Source organism: Scomber japonicus, chromosome 8 (assembly GCF_027409825.1).
Source record: "Scomber japonicus isolate fScoJap1 chromosome 8, fScoJap1.pri, whole genome shotgun sequence".
In the NCBI taxonomy this organism is placed as follows: Eukaryota; Metazoa; Chordata; class Actinopteri; order Scombriformes; family Scombridae; genus Scomber; species Scomber japonicus.
The window spans coordinates 23,789,452-23,812,381 of record NC_070585.1 but is presented as its reverse complement, the minus strand read 5'-3'; the positions used below and the strand labels follow the sequence as shown (position 1 = coordinate 23,812,381).

The window sequence follows — 22,930 nt, the reverse complement described above, 5'->3', positions numbered from 1 at the left end:
TGAAATTAAATATTTCATTGTCTACTCATCCCATATTTCCACAAATTAGCAATAAACAACAACATGAACAACATGAACATCACACTCCCTGGAATGTCAATGTGTTGCCTTCTTTGCATCATTTATTTGTCTAATTGTATTCCTTTGCAATATCATGGAGCAGGCGCCCCAATGGACCGTTATAGTGTTTTTTACCCGTCCATTCATTCCACTCAATCATAATCAGGTGATCTCTTAGTAGATCCTCAGTGCAAGTCTCCTGATGGTCTCCTTGCAACTTCTCCAGGCCCTCTCAATGTATTGAGTGTGGCAGCCTGTATCAGCATCGACATACTCCACACTGTGGTTGACTGTATAATGCTTGTATCCAAATTCAGGCAGAGCCTGACGGTAGGCCCGCCACTCAGTCAGTATTGTGGATCGAACATGGTGCAGAACCAGTGGGATCGACTCTCGTCTGGTCCGTCTTTCCACCAAGCAGAGAACAGGCATCGTCTTCTGTCCTCTGTGCTTCACACCCAGCATTCCAAACACCCACTTTTTCCGTGTCCCCCCATCAACCATTCTTCCACGTCCATACTGTCAAAACATTCAAATAGAACATATATTAGAAATGGTAGTTATTCACATGATGTGTGTGACTAATATATCATCATTTGACCATTAAACATAAAATTCAACTAATTTAAAATATTTAAATTAGTTATAAAAAATATTATATCCCTGTAGGTATGGATTCCCCCACCATTGTATCAGCAAATCCTTCCTCTTAGTGCAAATAGTTTTCTCATGACAATGTTTTCAAATTGGCTGCAGCATTAGTGAGCATTATGTGCCAGTCTCCTTACCTGTTATTCATACAGTGACAAAACCCAAATTTCCAGCTCCTCGTGGAAAATAAATTTGTCACAATGACCTATTGAGTCCACCATTTTGGATTTTCCATCATTTCAAATATTATTACAGATAAGGCAGTAAATATATAAAGAACAATCAAATAAATAAATACATTAATAGTATTAATTACTGCTGTAACGCTCCCGGTGTGAGTTGACGCAGGGCAGAGGACGGAGCAAAACCGTGGCGCAGCCGTTCCGCGCTGCTGATGGACCCAGTGGAAATCCCCAGTAATGCTTAGCTTTTATTATTTCATATTAATTATATATGTCATGTGGTGCAAACTATTTCTTACCTTGCTCTTTGTTGAGGACATACTCCCCCAAAACTCCTCAACATTAAAAGGTGGTGGGATCTTGGGGCATGGGGATGTCCATGAGTTGGTAGTCCAGGAACTCCTCACTCACTTTATCCTGTTCCTGTGGCCCATGGAATGGAAGTAGTTCCTGAAATCTAAAAAAAACACCAAGGAACCTGTTGAGGGTACCTCTAGTTGTGAAGCCAACATTTAGCTTTTCTCCTACCAGACAGAAAACAGAAAGAGATAAAGATAAGTAAGTCCATAAAACAATATCCCCGAAACAAAATCACATTTTATTCACTAAATGCATCAGGTTAGACACAAAGGAATTTGACAAGCAATCAGCATTTAAATGCAACACTAGACAGACATACAGCAGACCTGAAAACAGGTCATGGGTGAAAAAGGTGAGAAGGATACGACCCCTCTAGGGAGGTTAGGGGTTGAAATCATCAATCTGATGCATTTTGAGAGGAAATTCAAGCAGAACTACAACCCGACCCCGTATAAGCAGCAGAAGACGGACGGACGGAGGACAGTACAGTTTGATGAAAGTGCAAAGATTAAAAGAAACATGTTCAATGTAAATTTCTGCTTGAAAACCACATCTTTATCCCATTTATATGGAAATGGTTAAATACACACAGAAATACACACACACACACACACACACACACACACACACCAATACAACAGACAACTAGTTTACTAGTGCACAAGTGTGGATGTAGTAGTTGTTGGAAACTCCTGTACTTGCACAGGATTCACACTGACTGATAAATTCAACACCAGACTCTCAGCACATGCAGTGAATGTGTGTGTGTGTGTGTGTGTGTGTGTGTATTATCAAAACAGTCTACACTCAGATATGCAGAAACACTTCAAAGAATAGCAAACAACTTGTTTTTAGAATCTCTACAATATCAAACATCCCAACAACAAATGTTTTCAGAGTCATAAAAAAAACACAATGCACATTAACACCACACACACACACATACATTGGAGTAGTTCCCTTATGCAATGACTTTTCTCCTAGCAAACTCCTCCACAACATCTCTAAAGTCCAGGTCTCTGACAGGTTCAGACTCTATTTCCAGTAATGATAAAAGGACTTCAGGCTCATTTTTGATTCTCCCCAAATGAGAAAATGAGCTCTCCCCCTCACAGTTTGTCACCGGCAACGTGAGGAACATCCTTAAAGCCACATAAACATTAGGGAAGACTAACTGCACTGGCCAAACTTCAATCTGGTTTTCAGCATGTTTGAGGGTGACTTGTCTGTTTCAGCCAACATGAAGGATCGGAACTGCAGACACTTAAAACACGCTGTTCCGCCTACGGGACGGACCGGAAGTTGGGAGGTAGCCACAAGTTCTTCTGAATGTTTTAAACATCAACCCTTAAACATATATATTCATGCCATACATTGTTGGAAAGCTTAGATTGTCCTGATTCATTCAAGACCACTCACGACTTATATGGTTGCTCACAGCCGTAATAGTATTAGCGGTTAGCTCGGCTAGCCACTTAGCTAAAGTAAGAAAAGCTATAATGCTACATACCTTCAAAGTCTTCCCTTTATCCACAACGATCATCTTATGACTCAGGACTTTCTGTACAGCTCGCCAAGTATCCATTCTTGTGAAATATGAAATCCGTTTCCATAAAACCGGAATACTTTCCTCAATATGTCCATGTATTTAGTCCAACACGTAACGTAATAACACACATAACAAACCATATACTGTCCGTTTACGTCATTTCCTGACTCCTGCGTGCATCTGTGGGACACGTGACTGTTTCATACGACACCACACACACCAGCCAATCAGTGCTTAGGATGAGGCAGCACATGTCTCCAAAGCCAATGAGGACATGTGACCTACGACAAAGTGGGTGACGTGTATTAATCGTCTATCTATGGTATTAATGAGGTCTACTCACATAAAAAAAACACCAAGTGACGGAGGCCACTTGACCCCCCCCCCCCCCCCCCAAAAAAAATAAATAAATAATAATAATTCTCATCGGATCTGCATGATTCACGTAGGACATCTATTATGGTTTCAAAACGGCGAATTTCGCCGAAAGGTGAGTGATTTTCATGTCTGATACAGTGAGGGCACAGATTGGCTTTTCCATCACATCAGATATATCACCCAACTCATAACAACAGTCTTCCCAAAAAGTATTTGAGGTCAAAGACATTTATCTCCTAATTTGAGACTTAGTAGTATTACCTGATAGTTGGTTTTGTGGGTCTTGGTAGGCGATGTCGTGGATTTCTCGGCCCTGGAGTGCTGGCTTCATGAACCTTGCACACAGTTTTTGATGAATTTTGTCATCTGCAAATTTGTAGTTAATAAAAGACTTACATGAATTACTGAAAAGGGGACTTATCAGCCACTCAAAAATAAGCAGACATATTTGGCAGCAGAGTAGGCCAACCAGGGGTTAATTTGAGCCGGATCCTGCCGGAACAAGATCCGGCACCTCTCAATTTTGGCCTCCCTGTGTTCCGGTACTTATTTGGGCAGATCCGGTACCTCTCATAAAAAAAATAAAAAAAAACATATACAAAAATGTTTAAAATAAAATGATAATATGCATATATTAATTTACAGAAGAAATTTTTCATGTTGTTTATTAAGATTTAATGGTTGGCACACAGAAAAGCTGGGCCAACAAACCACGCCCCTGACACAGAAAAAAAAAAAACGTCTGAACTTTGCAGCATCTGAGGAGCAAGCATAGAGGAAAAAATGGTTACCATTTCAACGCAAACATGTCAAAAAGACAATTAAATTTACTGTATTTTTTCAAAAAGAAGGAAGAGTTGCATGACACTTCAAAACGAGACAGAAAAGCCTCCACAAGCGGCGACGAGGGCAGCTGCAGCGGTCATGTTGATGGTCAAAACCTTATATACAGTCTATGGTAGCGACTCACATCGGGTAGCGACAAGCTCTCCATGGTCGATGGTTGATAGAACGTGGTCCAGATCGATGGCGGCTAGAAAGCTCACGCTAACGCTCATTACCAAACTTCCGGGTCACGACCAATTAAATATTAAAATCAAATTCAGTCCTGTCGTCCGTTTTTCCATTTCGTATTTTTTTATTTGAGCCTAAAATTGAAATATAAAAAAACAGACATTTTTTCTTTTTTTGTGTTAGATTTAAAAACAAAAAACAAATTAATTTGTCACTTTTTCCTTTATTGATTTTTGATTTCCAATCGAAAATAGAAAGAACGAATGATACACGGATTATCAGTGTCTGTGATGCAGGTAAATCTACTTTTTATGACCTGCATTAGGGGTTTGACAAATTTGTCGTAATATAGTAAACAGCAAAAAATATCCTAATTCAATGTGTTGTTTCTCTTTTTGCAGACAGCTCAAACAAGAAGAAAGAGGTCATCACAATTTCACTTTGATAAAAGGTCTGCATCATTTTTTGTTCTCTTTACTAATATCACAGTGTCAGTAAGTATTCAAAGCTTCAGTCTTGTGGTTGTTTGTGGTTGCATTTCTGCTGTGCAGATTTCACTGCAGGTCTGCAACTCATTGCTATTGGACATAGTTTTTATGTTGTTGTTTATGCTATGAATGTCAACTCTGGCCACAGCCTTGCTTGGTAACACTGATTGACTCATAGGTGCATAAATGACATTTTCCCACCTTTTCTTCACTAGGGTATCATGAGGATCCAGTCTGTCTGTCTGCTGCTGGTGTTATTCTCTGCCACTGTGCTGTCTCTGGATTTGGACACCAAAGGTCGATACGAGAAGTTCATAAAACAGCATATCGATAAGCATATGATTGTTAACAAATGTGATGCTGAGATAAGGAAAAGGAAAATTTCCTGGTTCAACATTAACACAAAAAGACATGAGTGTAAGCAGAGTAACACATTCATCATGGCTAACATCCAAACAGTCAAATCTGTCTGTGTGGGTAAAGGAGAGCCATACAAAAAAAACATGACCAGAAGCACTGAATATTTTGACATTGTTTTCTGTAATCTGACGAACCAGGCAGCCAAATATCCGAAGTGTCATTACGATGGTAAAGCCTTGAAACACAGAATCATCATCAAATGTGAACAAGGCTTACCTGTACACTATCATGGAGACACACAGGTTATTTTGAGAATTGATTGATGTGTACTTCAGTTGCTTACAAAATAAAACTCATTGAATATGAATGTTTGTCTCTATTTTATTATACATTCACGTGCAATAATGCAATGAAATCATTTATAATGGGAATAGAATGAGTGGTCTATGTGCTTGTAAGCTCCAGAAAAACTAATAAATATGCCTTTAGGTGAGATTGTCCGTCATCTGCAGTTTCCAAAATCAAGAAATGGTGCAAAGTTGCTCCGAAAAATACTTAATTTTATCCACTCCCAAAACATCTGATTCTACAACTTTTTTGTAAATTTGATTGTTTGACAATTTAGTACATCTGCCAGGAGGGTTTGACGTTTAGGCTGCAACAACTCTCCTGCATAGTGCTGCAACATTGGAAACATCTCTGAGTCAGTCAACTACAGCATATACTGTACGTTAAAGTAGTTACACTAAACACAGATGCCAGTATGTTTTAGAGCTCTGTTAGAGGTATCTGCCTATGTTCATCTTCATTTTTAGAAAGAATATACAGTTTTATGAATATTTGGCCACAACAGCCAACAGCTATCGGATATTCAGATATTTATATTGTCTGTACTCAAATATATTTATATTATTTATATTTATATTCATATTCATATTCATATTCATATTCATATTCATATTCATATTCATATTCATATTCATATTCATATTTATATATGTATGATAGTCAGTCATGTCAGTCTTTCTAGTCTCACAGTACAAGTGTGCAAAAGTGATCTGGCTAACAGCCTGGGAAAGAAGCAAAGCCACATGCAGAAGTCAAAAGTTGTGGCTGACCATTTCTCATGACTGCTGCAGTGTTTTTCACAGGATGTAACACGTTAGACGTTGTTGTGGGCCAGGTGGTTACCATCAGTGATGCATGAAGTCACCTCTAAAGAAACTCTTTAGAGAGTTTTAACATGTCAAGCAAGTCCCTCTGGGTTCTGCTGCAGTCAAATAACTGAAGCAAAGAGCATGAGGAGTTTGCAACTGCAAAGTAAAGACGTTTAAAACATAGTTAAATTTGCTGTTCTTTATGCAAAAGAAAAGAAGTTGCATGATATTTCTAAATGAATCAACATGGCGTTAATGGCACATTGCAGTGGTACCAATAAAAAGGTGATAGTAGTAGTAGTTCTTGCTAAGTAATAAGATTGGGCACAAAATTAATAATGTTAACTAAAATATTAAATAAGCTTTCATCATACTGGATCACAGTAATTAAACTATGTACTTAACTGAAATATATATAAATCTATGTCAGTTTGCTCTTCACATCAACACAAGACTTGTTACAGGGTTTTCTCTGCCCATCTGACTCAAAGGCAGACTGCCTTTATAGTCTAGGTCATTGCATTTGTTGAAAACTCAGATCAGTGATATTTACAGAACAAAAAAGTCAGAGCTCAGCAGTGTGGGCAGTGCAGCACCCAGACAGTCTACAGCGTGTTATCCTTCACAGAGGTAGCAATAATAATAATTAACAAACAAATCAATAAATAATTACCTTTGCAAGATAAATGTGATATTGTGAGACTGTGGGCCTACATAGACTGATATCGACTGCTCTGCTGCTGTGGTTGCTGTGGCTGACTTGTGGGTAAAGTGGCATTGTCTTTGCAAGAAAAAAGAGTTAGTGTTTTTCCTCTATTTTCTAGTTTCTCTCTTCTTCTAATTTCTTTTAAACTTCTTGTCTCATTTTTAATCTTGGAATAACAGATCCACCATTTCACTTCTTCCACTTCACCAAGTCAAATGACATAGGCACTCAGGATTATAGGATTTTTTAAATTTAACCCTACTTTATAGTTGGGGCTATGTTGAGCAACCAGGATAGTCTGAGAATTGAAAAGTTTGATTTACTTTATTTTGTATAGGCTTGTTTAAAAATGCAGATTCTCACCTGAGTGAAAACCCTAACAAGTGCAGAAAGCAAGCAAGACACACTGGCCAGGGAGGATGGGCAGTTCTTGTGACAGAATAAAGTCCCCCATGAGTTTTGTCCCCTCATTCTCAATGATAAAAATACACAGATACCTGAAAGATGGAGCGAATTAGTGATCGTCTTGAACAGGCTCAAATGTAGTCAAAGTTAACCAACAACTGAGTAACAGTAAGACGCTTTCACTCTGCTATACTCCATGTCTGTATGAAAGGGGAAGCCCACCCTGCTGCGGTAAAACAGAAGAGAAACTCAGTGCAACACTAAATGGTGGTAAAATGCAGCAGAGAGGGTAACAGTTGAAGTTAAACAAGTGCACCTAAATTAAGTAAATAACAAACTTCGTAACTGTGTTTGATTGCTGAGTTCCTTTCCTCTCCTCACTGTGGGTGTTGCTGAGTGCTCCACACACACGGAGCTCAGTAGAGTACTTGCACACACTTTGCACAGAATCATTTTTAACAGCATACATGATCAAAACTATCACACTGTATAGCCTTGCATGAGTAGGAGCTCTGTGTTCAAACCCCATACTGCAGGCTGCAGCACTGATCACTCAGTCTCACATCTTTTAATGTGGGCCTGCCACTACTATAGTTGTGATCTCCATTAACTTGACATACCAGGTGGTTTAAGAGGCAGATTTATTCATGCCACTGATTGGTCCGAACCATCTGTGGTATGGATATATGCACATAGCTTAAAGCCTGATAAAATGGATTCTTGCATGATCTTACTAATCCAGCTTCCTCACATAGTAAGATCTGCATCGCTTTCTGGCATCTCCGATATTGTGACTGTGCGTTAGCACATTGAATGTAGATTTGTGATTCAGACAGATTCAGAAAACAATATTTTTCATCAGACACATGATTTGCCATTGCATTGCACAAGGATTAGGTTGTTGTTTTTTTAAAGTTAAGATGTTTTCTTACAAAAATGTGTATATAGGTAGCACCACTCTATATATCAGCAAGATGTACAAGAAGGGAAGAGTTAGTCTAAAGTCAACGTTTTACCTCACTTATGAAGTCAATACCTTGAACATCATCATTCATAACAATTTAATCTTATAAAAGATAAAGCATAATAAGCATGGAAATGTAATTAGCTATTATAGCTCTGTGGCCAAAGCATCTGATCCTCCACACAGCAGCAGAGTTTCTCTGGTTAAGCTTTCCTGGTCCAGAAAGTGAACTGTGACCTTTTGTCTAGTGATACAAATGGCACGAGTGTGTCATTAGTTATTTATTTTATAAAGCAATCACCAGTAAAATCTACTCACACCTGCTCACCTCTTCTAACGTAGCGTCCTTCTCTCCTTCTTCTCAGACCACAGTGTGACCCCTGTGGTTTAAAGGTGCTAGAAAAACTTCCATCCTGTTTGTTAAATCAACAAACCCTCTGCTTCCCACCAGAAGATGGCAGCAGTGTATAAACAGAGAGGATTATCATATACAGTATAGAGTAGATAGAAGGTAGCACAAGTTTTAAAAACATATTTCAGCAGTGAGAGATTCAGTAAAACTACTGGGAGCAAGTTTGACACAGACTGTCCCCTCACAACCATCCTGGCAGAGCCCAGGTAGAGCTGGGTGATAAGACCACAATTTCATATCCCGATATAGGTAATACCCCCCCCCCCAAAACCTCCACCTGTTGGGGTGGATTAAATTAAATTAGACCTACACTTCTTGGTTCTTGGTTATTCACCTGGTTCACTAGTCGCTTGTCTCACCTTAAACTAAAAATGGCCTTGTCAACCAGTATACTTGCCCTTTAGACCCTGAGAGTGAGCAGTCAAAATTCCTGCAACCACAAGGGGTCTCATGTCAGAAAACAGAAAACGCACAGTGTTGTTTTAAGAATCTAAACAAGCAGATGCTGTCTTTTTCTGGTGGTTTCTCATGTGGTCCAGTTTATTTTGGCCACTGAGAATACTGTCATTCTTCTGTCGGTTCAGACAAAACAACCACAATAAAACAGTTTGAAAAGAAAGGTGTCAATGCAAGGAAGTCTGATGTGGTTCGTGTTGGTGACAGTCCAAAGCAGATCAACCACACTTTTGCTTAAAAGGGTTAGGGTTAATTGGTTACCATGGTGACCAAACTGAATACCGAGGTACATTGGACTGAACGTGGGTATTTCCTTCCAATTCTCAAGAAATAGAAAAAAAAGGTTTGTGCTTCATACATGCAGCCATTTTCTTAATGAAATGTGTTCCACTTAACAAGTAAAGTCGTTTTTTAATTTAAAAGCCCAAATGAAAACATAGGGCACTGAAACAGCTCAACATGTATTACATGAAAACCATAAATTTGGTTCAGATATTCTACTAACTCTGGTGATCCCCTAACTTTTCATTTGACACCACCAGCATCACCACTGTTATGTGATGAATTGGCATAAAATTTGACACTCATGGATCCCAAAGTTTCACTTGGTCCTGACATGAGTTTATGACCAAATACCCAATGTTAGTATGTAAGCATGCTAAATCAAATTGTGGTTAAATTAAACCTGTTTAATCTCTGCATACTAACAACTGTGTCAACAAAACTGTCCAGTGAATGTGTTACCTGTCAGTCCAACTCCAAACACCAAAGGGGACTGAATTCCAGGTCTTTCCATGATCTTTGCAACACATTATATAGTTTATAACAGGTAAAAAAAAAACGAGATAAAGGAAAAAAAAGTTCAATGAAGAGACTGCCCATTGTTGTTACGAAAAAGAAATAAAATAGGCCAATTGTTTGGAAATGTTCTCTTCTAGTCAGACTGCAAAACCTCAAATGTCATAAAGTTGCATGTGAACAGTGTGACAGGAAATGTACTTTGACACCTCTGATAACTGAGTGGAGGCATCAAACAGTCGGACAACCCTCAATCACGCCCGCATTTTCACTCACTGAAAAGATTTGAACAAGAGATAACGTCAAGATGATCCTTTTATAGATTACGCTGTTTCTTCTCCATCAAGGATGTAAGTCATATCATACTCCAACTGAACATTTAACTATTTGACTATTTTGTGGGGAAACAAGGTTTATTTTGTGATAATTCAGTATCATGTGGTAAGGAAATCACAGCCATTCTTCTCTTTACAATTGGTATGTAATGTGAATTCAAAACAACTTTGTTATTGCAGATTTACATAAATAAATGTGAGTATATAATTGCAGGGTTCCTTCTTTTGAACAAGGGTCTCCTTCCTCATGATTTGATGTAAACTATACCACAGCCGTGAGCACTCTGACCATTTTGAGGACAATCCAATAATTTAAAGCAGTGTATTATTGTGCAGTCTCTCTTTTTTCCGTTCTTGGTCTCATAACACTTTGTTCACATATACAACTATGTTTTGACTTTTCCCTATTTTCACACTTTTGTAATTTACAGAATTGTGTTGACAGACTCCAACCCAGTTCAACCAGGAGACCCTGTGACTCTAGTATTGAGTCTTCTGTGACTCTGAACACAAAACGTGTCCAGGACAACACAATGTTCACTGGTTTAGGGCCAGATTAGATAGACCTCATCCAGACATAATTTACACTGAAGAAAATAGTCATGATTGTTGACAGCAGATGTGACACTTCCTCAATTTACTGTTTTTTTATGTTATAATCCAGCTGCTGTCATGCAAGAATTGCTCAGAAAAATATGCAGGTATGGAATTTAAACTCATCAAAAAAGTTGCAGGAATTATGCTTTTTCAATTATATTTGTCACCTCATAAAATGCATCATACATTTCCTCAGAGAGATGAGGATCCATGGATTTATTTTGCTGTCATCTTTACCATGATCAGACCTCGCAATGGTGGAGCGAGGGATACTAAAGGGTCTACGCTCCTATCAAGGCTGTCAAGGCTAGTTGATGTTATTCTGTGTAAAGAGAACATAGTTTTTTGTGATGTGATGTCAATGGTATATTTTACTCTAAATGGGACTATAATATAGAAATTGAAGAAGACTTGAAATGGCTATTGAAACCATAATCTGACCCTGCTATTTTATGCCTGCATGCTGACATGCATACAGATGTTCCTGTTGCACTGTGGCTGCTGTCTGGTGAGAGTGAACCGGCACTGCCCAACCTGCAAAAATATGTGCTAATCAGCTACCCAAACCTGCCAAACTAAACACTGATAGACCCAGTGAGCTATGGCCGGGAAGCAGTGCGCTGTGGCTGGGGACCAACAGGATGAGTCCAGGCCGCACTGTGGTTTTGTTTTGAAATGTGTGCTTATTACCACCTTTGGACTACCAACAAAAAACTCCAAAAAGGTTCAATTATGTTTTGCTCTTGCTCTGGAGATTGTTTTCTGCTGCTTTGTTGAGGAAATAATGTTCTAACTGTGTGCTTGGGAGTGGGTGACTGGTGTGTTGTTTATGACATTCCAGTCAAAATCAGTCTAAAGGCCTTATATACACAACTGCCAAAGTTGGGTAATCTTATTTTTATCTCAGAATATCTCAGAAAAAAGAACTGCCTGGAGAAAACTTATGTCTGAACAAGAACAACAACTTCATGAAGGCATTCTATTCCTTGAAAACAACAAACAAAGCCATATTGAGCAGAGTACCGACAAAATCTGAGGTAAGCCTTTGACTGACCACAAAGGGTGTTTACTCGGGATAGGCATGAGGCCCAACAGGATATGTAATGGGGTTAGAGGTGCAAGAGAGGAAGAACTACAAGAAGCAAATTTGATTATTCACACTTTGACTTTGCATTTGAAGTTAACTGCATGCACCTTTACATTTGTTTCTTTTTTTGTATTGTTTTTCTAACATTTGTTTCCTGCTCTGTCCCAGAGTTTAACTTCGAAATCATTACAAAGAAAATGTAAGCAACACCTTCCAAAACGATATGGTTGTCTGCTCATATTTATTTGCCCCATTGAATTTCATTTTAGAGATGAGTCTGCATTTCCAGATCACAGCAGTAAACTTGGTGAGTTCAGTGTTGTTATTAAAATGATGCAAATGATGGCCAAGAGTCTACAGCCACAAAAGAAACTCAGTGAGGCCGTGACACCCAGAAGGTTAGAAACATCAACAGTATTGGATAAATTGACATTTTGACCTGATGATGGCATCAGAGGAAAAGCCGAAGTTCACAATGGCTGTAAATAACATGCAGGACAGTTCAGGACATTTCACTCTAAATCATATAAGTTTTGTTGTTGTTGTTGAGACGATATTATCACTGCTTGTGTTTCCTGCCTTTGCCCATCACTTGATCTTCATTCTTTCATCAAATCCCAGAAAAGGAGTTTGCTGCTCTGTGCTGAGTGGTACAGGTATTACATCTAACCTGCAGCCTAATTTTGCTTGTTCCTTGTCCTGCGTCTCTTCTTTTATCCTCTCGAATTGTTTGTCTGATTCTGACTTCAGGTTGATGACTGTACCTGGGCCATTAGAAGTGAGTGGATGATGTTTTACTCGTATCTGCTGTTGTTTCCGGAGTCGGCCTTTAGGTCCACTTTCCAAATGAGCAAACTCACTACCATTACCCAAAACTAGTTCAGTCTGGACAAAGTTGCAATTTAATCCAGAACAAAATTTAGCCTAACCTTGGCTGATTTTGAGGGACACATCGTTATCATTCACCTCACCTGCCAAACATAAGTTAGCCAGGTTGTTGCTGAATGTAGGAGCTCTGGTTGATGAAGTAAAATAATTTATTCAAAACTATCCAATACAAAAAAAAGAGAGGTTGACATGATTGATTTTCAGTGATCATAATGAAGAGTGGGAAAACAAAATGTCACTACCTCATCTGACCCCAAGCATGAGCAAACATTTTCAACAATGAATGCAGTGAGGAACTCATACCACAGCAGGCGCCTTAATCAACACTTGCAGCAGTGTCTGTGCTGACCACAGTATCTTCTCAAGTTCAGGAACTTAAACAACAAATGTGTTACTTCCCCCAATAATACAGAGATGCCATTCACGTAGGGAACTGTGGGGGTTTTGCAAAGAACCATCATCATGTATTGCACCCTTACAGGACCTTCGATGCACTGTGTAAAAGCATTTTGGATGAGTGCAAATAACCAAAGCCACATGCAGTAGCTACACTGACAAAAGGTGTGGTGGCCCGTTTCTTTGCCTTTGAACAAAGGCAGCAAAGGCTGTTTAGTCAGAATATACGTGACTATGGTTATCAACAGGATGTGTAGTGAGGTTAGAGCTGCGGGGGGCAGGGGGATTCAAGCGCCTCAGCAGGTGCATTTTAGTTTAACAAGTTGTGTGCTTATTTTAGTATTTATCAGCCTGTCTATGGGTTTATTTATATTACAAACTGGGTCTAAAAGCTCTGTTATAAGGATTTACAGGGAAAAAAGAGCAAATACATTTTTTAGACAGGCCACAGTACATCAGTCCCTAACTGAGACACAATGAAGGTTTGCATTAAGATTATGATGAATTGAATATTATAGTCAGGAAGCACAGTCCAATTACTTGGTCATGCAAATATAACTGTATATGTGAGTACAACTGTGTGCACACAAGAACACATACTTAAAAGTTTACTAGAACCTTTTTTTACTTTAGCTAATTGCTTGGGGGGGGGGCATGCACTCTCACACACACATATGCCAGTATGCATGCACTAAACATCACACTACTTGTAAAGAAAAAGAAAAACAGGTGCGTAATGAGTCAGCCCGGTCCACAACATACATTTCTTTAGTGTTTCTATTTGCAGGACATCAAGTGCTTCATTTCCTTGAACTGCATGTTGCACCATTGGTCTGTAAATATATTGAGCTGGAAGAGATCTATTTTAAATCAATATAAAAAAGGCATTAATAGGCATAAATACTTGAGGCTCTGTGTCATGTATTAATAACAACAATAGTAATAATTATAATAATAATAAAATAACTTAAATGATAGTGATAGTGATTTTTCAGATGAACATTTAAAAATAAATGTACTACATATTTTGTATGGTAAAGCCACACAAACAGATAAAAAGGAATGCATCTTGCAAAAGTGAGTGATGAGAAAATAGTCAAAGAGAGAGTAGGAGGTTCACAGCTCACACCCCTCCACTTAACACAAGCAACTACCAAAGAAAAAGAAACCACTCAAAGACTGACAACGCATGCCTGTATATGAACCTTGGTAAGAAAGAAAGAAAGAAAAACCCATTTGAATTGAGACCTCATGTTGACAGCCCAACCACAAGCATGCTCAACTTTCCATGCATCATCTGTTTGAAGTGTGTGCATGCACGTGTATATATAAAAAAGAGAGAGTGAAGGTCTGTTGTGTGTCTCATTTCATACCCAGTTTTGATTTTAATTATATTTTAATCAAATTCCATCTCCTGTTTCTTTAACTGTGTTATGCATATGGAATCAGACAAAAGACTGTAAGTGAAATGATTCAACTTCATAGTAAATGATTTGATTTTTGCATTTTTGTACTGTCAAGTGTTCCTGTTATTTTGTCCATAACAGGGACTCACAATCCATTTACATGTTATTTTATTACTAATCACTTTGCATCTTTTGGTTACAAGTAAAAAGCTTCTCATGGTCTCTCAGTGATAAAGAAAGTCTTAGGTTTTTCATTTGTGGAGCTTCTCCCCAGTCCAAAAAACCTTTATGTGAAATGAATCTGAAACTCTGAATTGCACATAGTGTTAATATAGTGGACTATGTTACAGCTCTCCCCCACTCTGCCTGTACTCTCCCTTCTGACGCCTTCTGATAATGCTTGACAGACAGAGTGGGTGTCCTCATCGCTGCATGGCTTTTTCCCCTCCTGGGCTATTTAAAATGGCTCCACTGGCTTCCTTGTTAATTTAATGTCCACATATTTAACAGACCCCCATTACTGACTAAGTAGTACAGACAACAAAAACCAAACACTCAGCTTGGGAGCACAAGTGTTTTCTCGTAAGCTTTATCGTCTCCTGTTCTGGTTTTTCACCAACAGATGGCAGTGAAGTTCAAAGAGAGCAGATTGTTTTTTCCAATGTCACAAAATATAAATACTAAACATAGAAGGCCACAAAAACCAGACAGGTGTAGATTAAAGGGGAACTCCTTGATTCCACGCCTGTTTAAAAGTCTTTGAAGAATACTACTGCACATGTGAAAAAAGTTGTACAAAGCAAAGTATGATCAGTTTCCTGCTTGATGTCACATGAGGCAATTTTAAGGTTATGATTGAAGAAAATTGAAAATAGTCTGGAGGTGTTGGGTTAGACGGAAGTGAGCTCACCAGACCTCCGTAGCTTGCTCCTCATCTCTGCTTGAGCCTCTACAAGCATAACACACCTGAATCTCCAACCAAATGCTTAGTGGTCAAGTTGCATTGTGGGAAATGTAGGTTGCAGGTTTTGACAAGGAAGAAGAATGTGATGCAATGCTAAATCAGTGGAGTACTCTTAATGATAACACTAAAAATAGTAAGAATAAATTCTTCACATGAAAGAAGACATAAAATTAACATAAAAACATGTTAAAATAAACTTAAATGTAACCTTAGATGGAAAAATTACAGCAGCAGAACATTTTTTTTACAAAGCTCTTATTCTGAATTAAACAAGAATTCCTGTTTGTCTGGAGATTTTTTTTAATTAACAAAACACTTCAAATCCTACGAGAAGCTCCCACCTGCAAGTAACATTAACCTATCATTGCTGCTCCTGATCTACATGAACGAAAAAGAAAAAAAAAAAGAATCAAAATGAATGTTACAAAATCAAACTAATCACACCATAACATGAAACTTATCACGTTATAATGTGAAAGTCAAAGTTGGTCTCAAGCTGAGGTAGACTCCCGCTGATGTACTCCTACACTTTCTCTGTATAGCAGAAAAATCACATCAGAGAGAGGGTAGGTGCTATAATGTGCGCCCCTCTCCACACACACCAGATGGACCATTTCATGATGCCGTCGTATACAGAGAAAGTGTAGGAGTACATCACGGGGAGACCACCTCTGCTTGAGACCAACTATGACTTTCATGAATGCATAGATAGATATTCATGTTACAGTGTGATTAGATGTTCAGCTCTGATGCTTTCTCTTTTTTGGGGTGTAATTGGACAAAGATTGCATCCCCTATTTTCGTTCAACTGTTGCTGAGAACAGGGTATTGAATACAACTTCTCCCATTGGTACTATCTGGAACGGTTGTGGAGGTGAGACAGAAGCACAGAACCAAAGAGCAGTTTAAAAAAATCTTTATTATATAGTTTACAATGTAACTAAAGGTTATATGGCAGAATGCATAGGGGGGACAGGCAAGGCTCAGGATCACTTAAGACAGAATTGGCAGCAGGTAAGGCAATGCCAGTAGCGCTCACAGATGAGGTTGACCAAGCTGGAGTCTCTGGGTTCTCCTGACAGGATCGAAGCTAGAGGACACCACACAGCCACAGCCAGATAGGAACAGGCCATACTCAAAGTCAGGAACAGAAGGCTGGTGCATCTACCGGGGTAGACACAAGGAGAGGAGGTCAAAAGCAAGCATGGTCGAAACCAGGGAATCAGTCCCTGAAACAGTGCTGGAAGGTCTGACATGAAGCATATGCAAGTGATGATCTGGCAAGGAGTGAATGAACAACAGAGGCCTGTACTACGAAGCTGGATTAACCTATCCAGGATCTCTCTCCGTTACCTGGGTTGACTTAACCAGATCTTCGCAGTCCAGGATAAGCGGTACTACGAAGCTGGTTATCAACTCGGTAAATCAACCCAGGGTTTTCCAATCTGGATCTCTGCGCGTTCACATAAAGGGGAGGTGTTTGCAGCGTCTGACCAATCACAAACATGCAGAAACCCTGCAGAGCAGCCTACTTTACCATGGAGGAGCAGACAATTATTCTTCAACAATATGAAGAATTCAATCACATCATCCAGGCCAAAAGCAACACTGTTGCTGCAGCAAAAGCCAGGAAGGAATGCTGGCAGAAAATTGCCGACTCTGTTAATGTGTAAATTCACAAGATCATACAAAATTAATTTATCAGACAATATAAACGGACAGCACTCTGATCACACAATGCCACTTTATTACGGCACAGACGTTTGGGGCAGATCGCTTCCTCAGTGCCCTTCCTTTCATAAGAGACATTAAGTTAGTTTAATATTCAACATTCAAAATACAAACCTATTATGCGCTTCAACCATTTGAGTGAATGATTTCAAACCAACTGTATAACATACAGAATAATATCTCTCATGTGCCTCAAGGATTATTTTACAAATATATATTTTCGTCAATTTTTTACAATTACAATAAATAAATACAGTTATTATGCTCCCTGACACTTTGATCTCAGGATGTCAAACCTACAGAATAATATCCCCCACGTGCCTCAATGATTATTTTTTAAATATATATTTTGGCCAATTAAAAAATTGCATCTATCCCTAAAAGCTCATTCTCTCCTAAGCACTCCTCTCGCGATCCTCGCACCAATGTTGACAGGATCTTTTAAGAATGGGCAGGTCATTTTCTAAGAGAACTGATTGGTCAGGAGGTGGTGCTTTGATACTCATTGATCTCTTATCCAGAACATAACCTGCTCCGGAGCAGGTTAGCCGTTCAGCATAAGTTACCATGGTGATTTACCCCGGTAAGAAGTGAACCAGCTTCGTAGTACGGAAAACCCAGGGTTAACCCTGAAGTTACCTCGATAAGAGAAACTCCAGCTTCGTAGTACAGGCCTCTGGAGTAGATAGATATATACTTTATTGTCCCCGAAGGGAAATTTGTCTTGGGCTCTAAGTGCCGAGACAACTGCCACCATAGTTAAAAGAACAAAGAATGTAAAAGTAAAGTTGCACATTAAATGATATAACGCTACCTGTTGCCTCAATAAATATAATAAGTACACATATTGCACATTCCCACAAATTTCTGTACAAGGCAACAGTAAGGGGATTACACCAATCCTAGCAGTATCAACATGACAGCAATGCATACCTCACCCAGTTTACAAAGTCTTATTATTCTAATGGAAGTAGGGATAAATTCATATTTAAATCTGTTAAACTTGCATCTGGGGGTTCTGTAACATTTACCAGATGGTAACAGTTGGTCTTCTGGATTGAGGATGTGGGCAGAATCAGAAGAAGCTCTCTGTGCCAGTCTGAGGACAGACTCTTCATATATGGACTGCAGAGAGGACTTTTCAGTCTTCCCTATCACTTTCATTGCTGTCTGGACCAGACTATTAACTTTAGATTTTACCTGAAAAGAGAGATTGCCATACCACGCTGACATGCCAAACCTGATGAGACTTTCCAACACAGCCTGATAAAAGAAAAACATAAGCTTCTGGTCAACCCCAAAGACCCTGAGTCTGCGTAAGAAGTATAGTCTTTGCTGAAGACGAGAACATAACATATCAACATGAATTCCCAGTTAAACAGACTATCCAAGGGAACGCTGAGATATCTATAAGAACTGATATATAACAGTATATATATACTGGCTAGATTACAGACGAGGTGCAGCTGAGAGTCCAGGTGAACAGAGTTAACTGATGAGGTGGGTGTGGCTGATTAGCAGGAGTGGAGCAGGGGTGTGGTGAATGGAAATTTACCAGCAGCAGGAGGGTAACAGAGCAGACTGTGACACTATCCATGTAATACCAGACAGATATATTATACAAGATGCCCTGATTCAATTATATTCCCCACCATAACTGTGTTTGTATATGTGTGTTATATTGTATGTGATACAAAGCGATAGTTGGCTGCCGAGATAATTGGAGTTGCATCTAGGTAACTTATTGCCAGTTTGGCTCATACTTTGCATGACTCCTGTGTCACAGTGTTTATTCTCTGTGATAATGTGTGGAAATGAGCAGATACTTTGCAATGAAAATGGCTTTACTATGTGTGTAACAGAAAAGTGGATAATTCTTGAACTTGCTTAATGCTGTTTTCACCTTCTACAATCAGAAGCTTGCAGAGCAGAGGTGTCCGTTCCAACTAAGCAGGAGCACACAAGGCTTGATTCATTTGCTCAACTGATCTCAGTCTTCACACAGTTGTTTGGTTGAATCGCATGCTCTTGATTGGTTGGAAAGAAAACCTGCAGGCATCACAGTTCTTGTGGTCCCAAAGTGGTATATCAGTAACCTCTGTGGTTCATACATGTATTGTACAGTTAGAATTTTTGGTGGGTGCACTTTAGCTTCAGTGAAGCCACAGTCTACACACATAGCTGATGTAAAGCCTTAATGCAGAACTATATATAAATCTCAAGACTACAGTATTTTAATCATATCATCATATTTTAATCAGGATGACTGAAATGCTTGATTTGATGATTGAATACTTTACTTATTACTACATCCCCATATTTAACAGGCCAGCAACAAAAAAGAAGCACAACTAAAATGTTAAAAGCTAAACTCAAAAATTGGTCAGATCCTCAGAAACATTTAATTTAAAAATTAAAGAAGCAAAAATAAAGCCCAGTCTCCTTAAGAAGTATGTTCATATTGAACTATTTTGCAGTACCTCATTTCCATCAAACTCTTTTATCCAGTGCCAATGCAGGACGTGGTGTGTAGATCATGTGAAATTATGGAGCTTAATGGTACAAATATTGTGTTTTATTTTACCCATACTGTTGTCATGCACAAATATTGTAGAAATAATACTTAACCTTATGATGATGATAATAAACACAAACATTGATTTTACTGGTTGTTGGTTTTGTAATATGGAGCAATCTGCAGAGAATGATGTTATGTTCCTCACAATGAAAGTATTGTTTAAACATAAAACAGCATACTGTATTTGTTGTGATTTCTGTAGGCGTTCCATTGTAAGGAACCCACCATGAAAACCAAACCTGAGAATTTTGCTGGTGTTGTTTCATATGTATAAGTTGGAAAGTTTTGGTTGACAGATTTCCACTGGGGTAGTGTAGTGAAACGCCACCATAATGAACCGCCAATCAGATTGTTGTGAAAATGTTCCCTCCCATTTCAACTGATCACATTAAAGTGAAGCATCTTATAATACTGTCTCAACTGACGGCTGTCTCCTCTGGTAAAACAAGAAAATGCTGATCATAGTTCCTATACTGCTCCTGCTCAAAATTGGGCGTAAGTATATGTAGAGCTCAGATTAACTCTGGATACATTTCTCTTGCATTATTATTGAGGAGGTATATGAACATAAAGTATATGTGTTGTTAATCCTTGCTCTGATTTTTTTTTCCAGGATGCACCGTCGATCACATCTTTGCAATAAAGACTGTTGATGTTGGACAAAATGTGACTCTGACATGTAGCCGCCAGAAATCCTCGCAATCAACCTTATTTTGGATCAGGCTTGTTTCTGGAACTTTTCCTGAAATTTTAGGTGGAGCATATAACTTTGATTATGATGTTGTTGATCAATATAATCATCATATTACAGCGAAACAAGGGCCTGGAACATTTGTTCTGCATATTACTGAAACGCAGTTAAGTGATACTGCAGTCTACTACTGTATAGAAGTGAGAAATACCCGTATGACATTTTTGAGTGGAACATTTCTCAGAGTCAAAGGTAAATACAGAAATAAACAGCAACAAAATTGTGATGTGTTAAGAACTGTAAAGTTATGTGGATATGAAATATCATTTATAACACCAGTTTTACATTTAAATTGGTACGTTTCCTTAATTAACATGTAAGTTGGACTTCAATCTTTGTTTTAAGCATGACAAAGATTCTTGTCTTTTGTTTACACATAAATAATAGTAACTCGAATACCCACCACCTTATAATGCATCCTAATGAAAATGACAAATATATTTATAATTTGTGTTTTCAATTCTCCAGGACCAGAACCTGATATCACAGCCATCACTCAGGACATTCAATCTGATCCAGTCAGTTCTGGAGACTCTGTGACTCTCCAGTGTTCAGTGCTCTCTGAGTCTGAGAGTAAAAGGTGTCCCGAACACAAAGTGTTCTGGTTCAGAGCTGGATCAAATGAATCTCATCACAGTTTAATTTTCGCTCATGGAAACAGTGCTGATGAATGTGAAAAGAGTCCTGAGGCTCGTTCACCAAAGAAATGCGTCTACAGCTTCTCTAAGAACGTCAGCTCCTCTGATGCTGGGACTTATTACTGTGCTGTGGCCACATGTGGGGAGATATTATTTGGAAATAGAACAAAACTGGACAGTAAAGGTGAATCAATACTTTATAATATATACAATTATAGTCTATATAATGGTTTCTAAACTGTCCTTTGCATGTGTTTTATTATGATCAACTCAGAGAAACATTTGTTCTACTTCATATGAGCTGATCGAATACCATTTATTGGTGTTTCTTAACATTATTTTATTTAATTATTTTTGTTTTTTTTATAAAGCTCCAGTTATCATCAGGAGTGATTCACAGAAGGCCAACATGATTATCTACCTGCTGTGTGCTGCTTTGGCCATAAATCTGGTTGTAACAGCCATTCTCACATACTGCATCAAGAGGAAATCTTGTGATTGTTGTAACGGTAAGAAAAAATTACTCAAACATGAATCTATCAAACCATATTTAGTAACAGCTATATCATCTTTAGATTCATATTAGTGCTGTGTGTTAGCATTAGTCATATTACCAAACTGTTATTATTATTTTATAATACAGCTGCTGTTGTTCTGCAAACCACTACTGGAACAGCCAGTGGTGATCAGCAAAGTCAACAGGTAAGAAAACTAAAGACAGCATGTCTTGTGTCTATTTGCCCGTCCTTACACTGACTTCCCATCTCACAATATTTTGGGATTTATTTCCTCAGAGAAATGAGGACTCGGTGGTGTATTCTACAGCAATCTTTAGGAACACAGCTGCTAAAACAGGGAGAAGGAATGTACACGCTATGGAGGAAAAGTGTGTCTACAGTAATATCAGGACTTAGCGGATGGATTCATTCACACACCATATTTTTTAATTGTGTCTAATAAAGTTTTTGTCAACCACATGATATGAAAATAATGTTTCATCTGCTCTGACACATGCCTTTCACCTCTGCACATAATGCTTTTTAAAGTTTTGGGTGATCTTAAAGATGTCTTGTGTATCATTCTGTTTGTAACATTGTTTGCTATCTTTGAAAATGATTACTTCAAAAATGAAAATGAATCATCACAATGTTAAAATGATATTTAATAGTTCAACATTTTGAATAGCCTTTAACATGCCATATTTTTCAAATCGTGTTTAATGTTTCAAGCTTGTGACGGCACCCAAACTGTTTTTTAAACGATTCATCTTTTAAAAAATCGCTGAGGAGAGTTTCCTATTTACCTGTTTTGTCTGATGTGCATTTTTAACATCTCATGTGACCCTCAGTGCAATGCCATGCAAATTGATGTTTCTGTACCTGTTTTAAATAAGTACAAATGCATCATTAAGTTTGAATTTTAAGAGAAAAGCAGTTGAGATGATTTATTTTTCTTAAGAACTGAATATTTCTCAACATTTGAGAGCTCTCTGTCTGGATATCTGCTGGATACAACACCTTTCAGAAAATACACATTGTGACTGATACTGATACTCATAATATGCTTTGCTCTCTAACACAAGCTACGTTACAGACCTCTGCAGAGAGTTAAGGAGCAGT

At 38.4% G+C, this 22,930-nt stretch overlaps 1 protein-coding gene across 1 annotated transcript; it reads left to right on the top strand.

Moving 5' to 3' along the window:
- Positions 1-4,903: 4,903 nt before the first annotated feature.
- LOC128362829 (uncharacterized) lies at positions 4,904-22,922 on the top strand. Its single transcript, XM_053323678.1, has 6 exons — positions 4,904-4,979; positions 16,696-16,860; positions 20,536-20,865; positions 21,142-21,495; positions 21,683-21,820; positions 22,894-22,922. Exons 1-6 carry the CDS (start codon positions 4,904-4,906, stop codon positions 22,920-22,922), a joined length of 1,092 nt encoding a protein of 363 aa, XP_053179653.1.
- Positions 22,923-22,930: the final 8 nt, after the last annotated feature.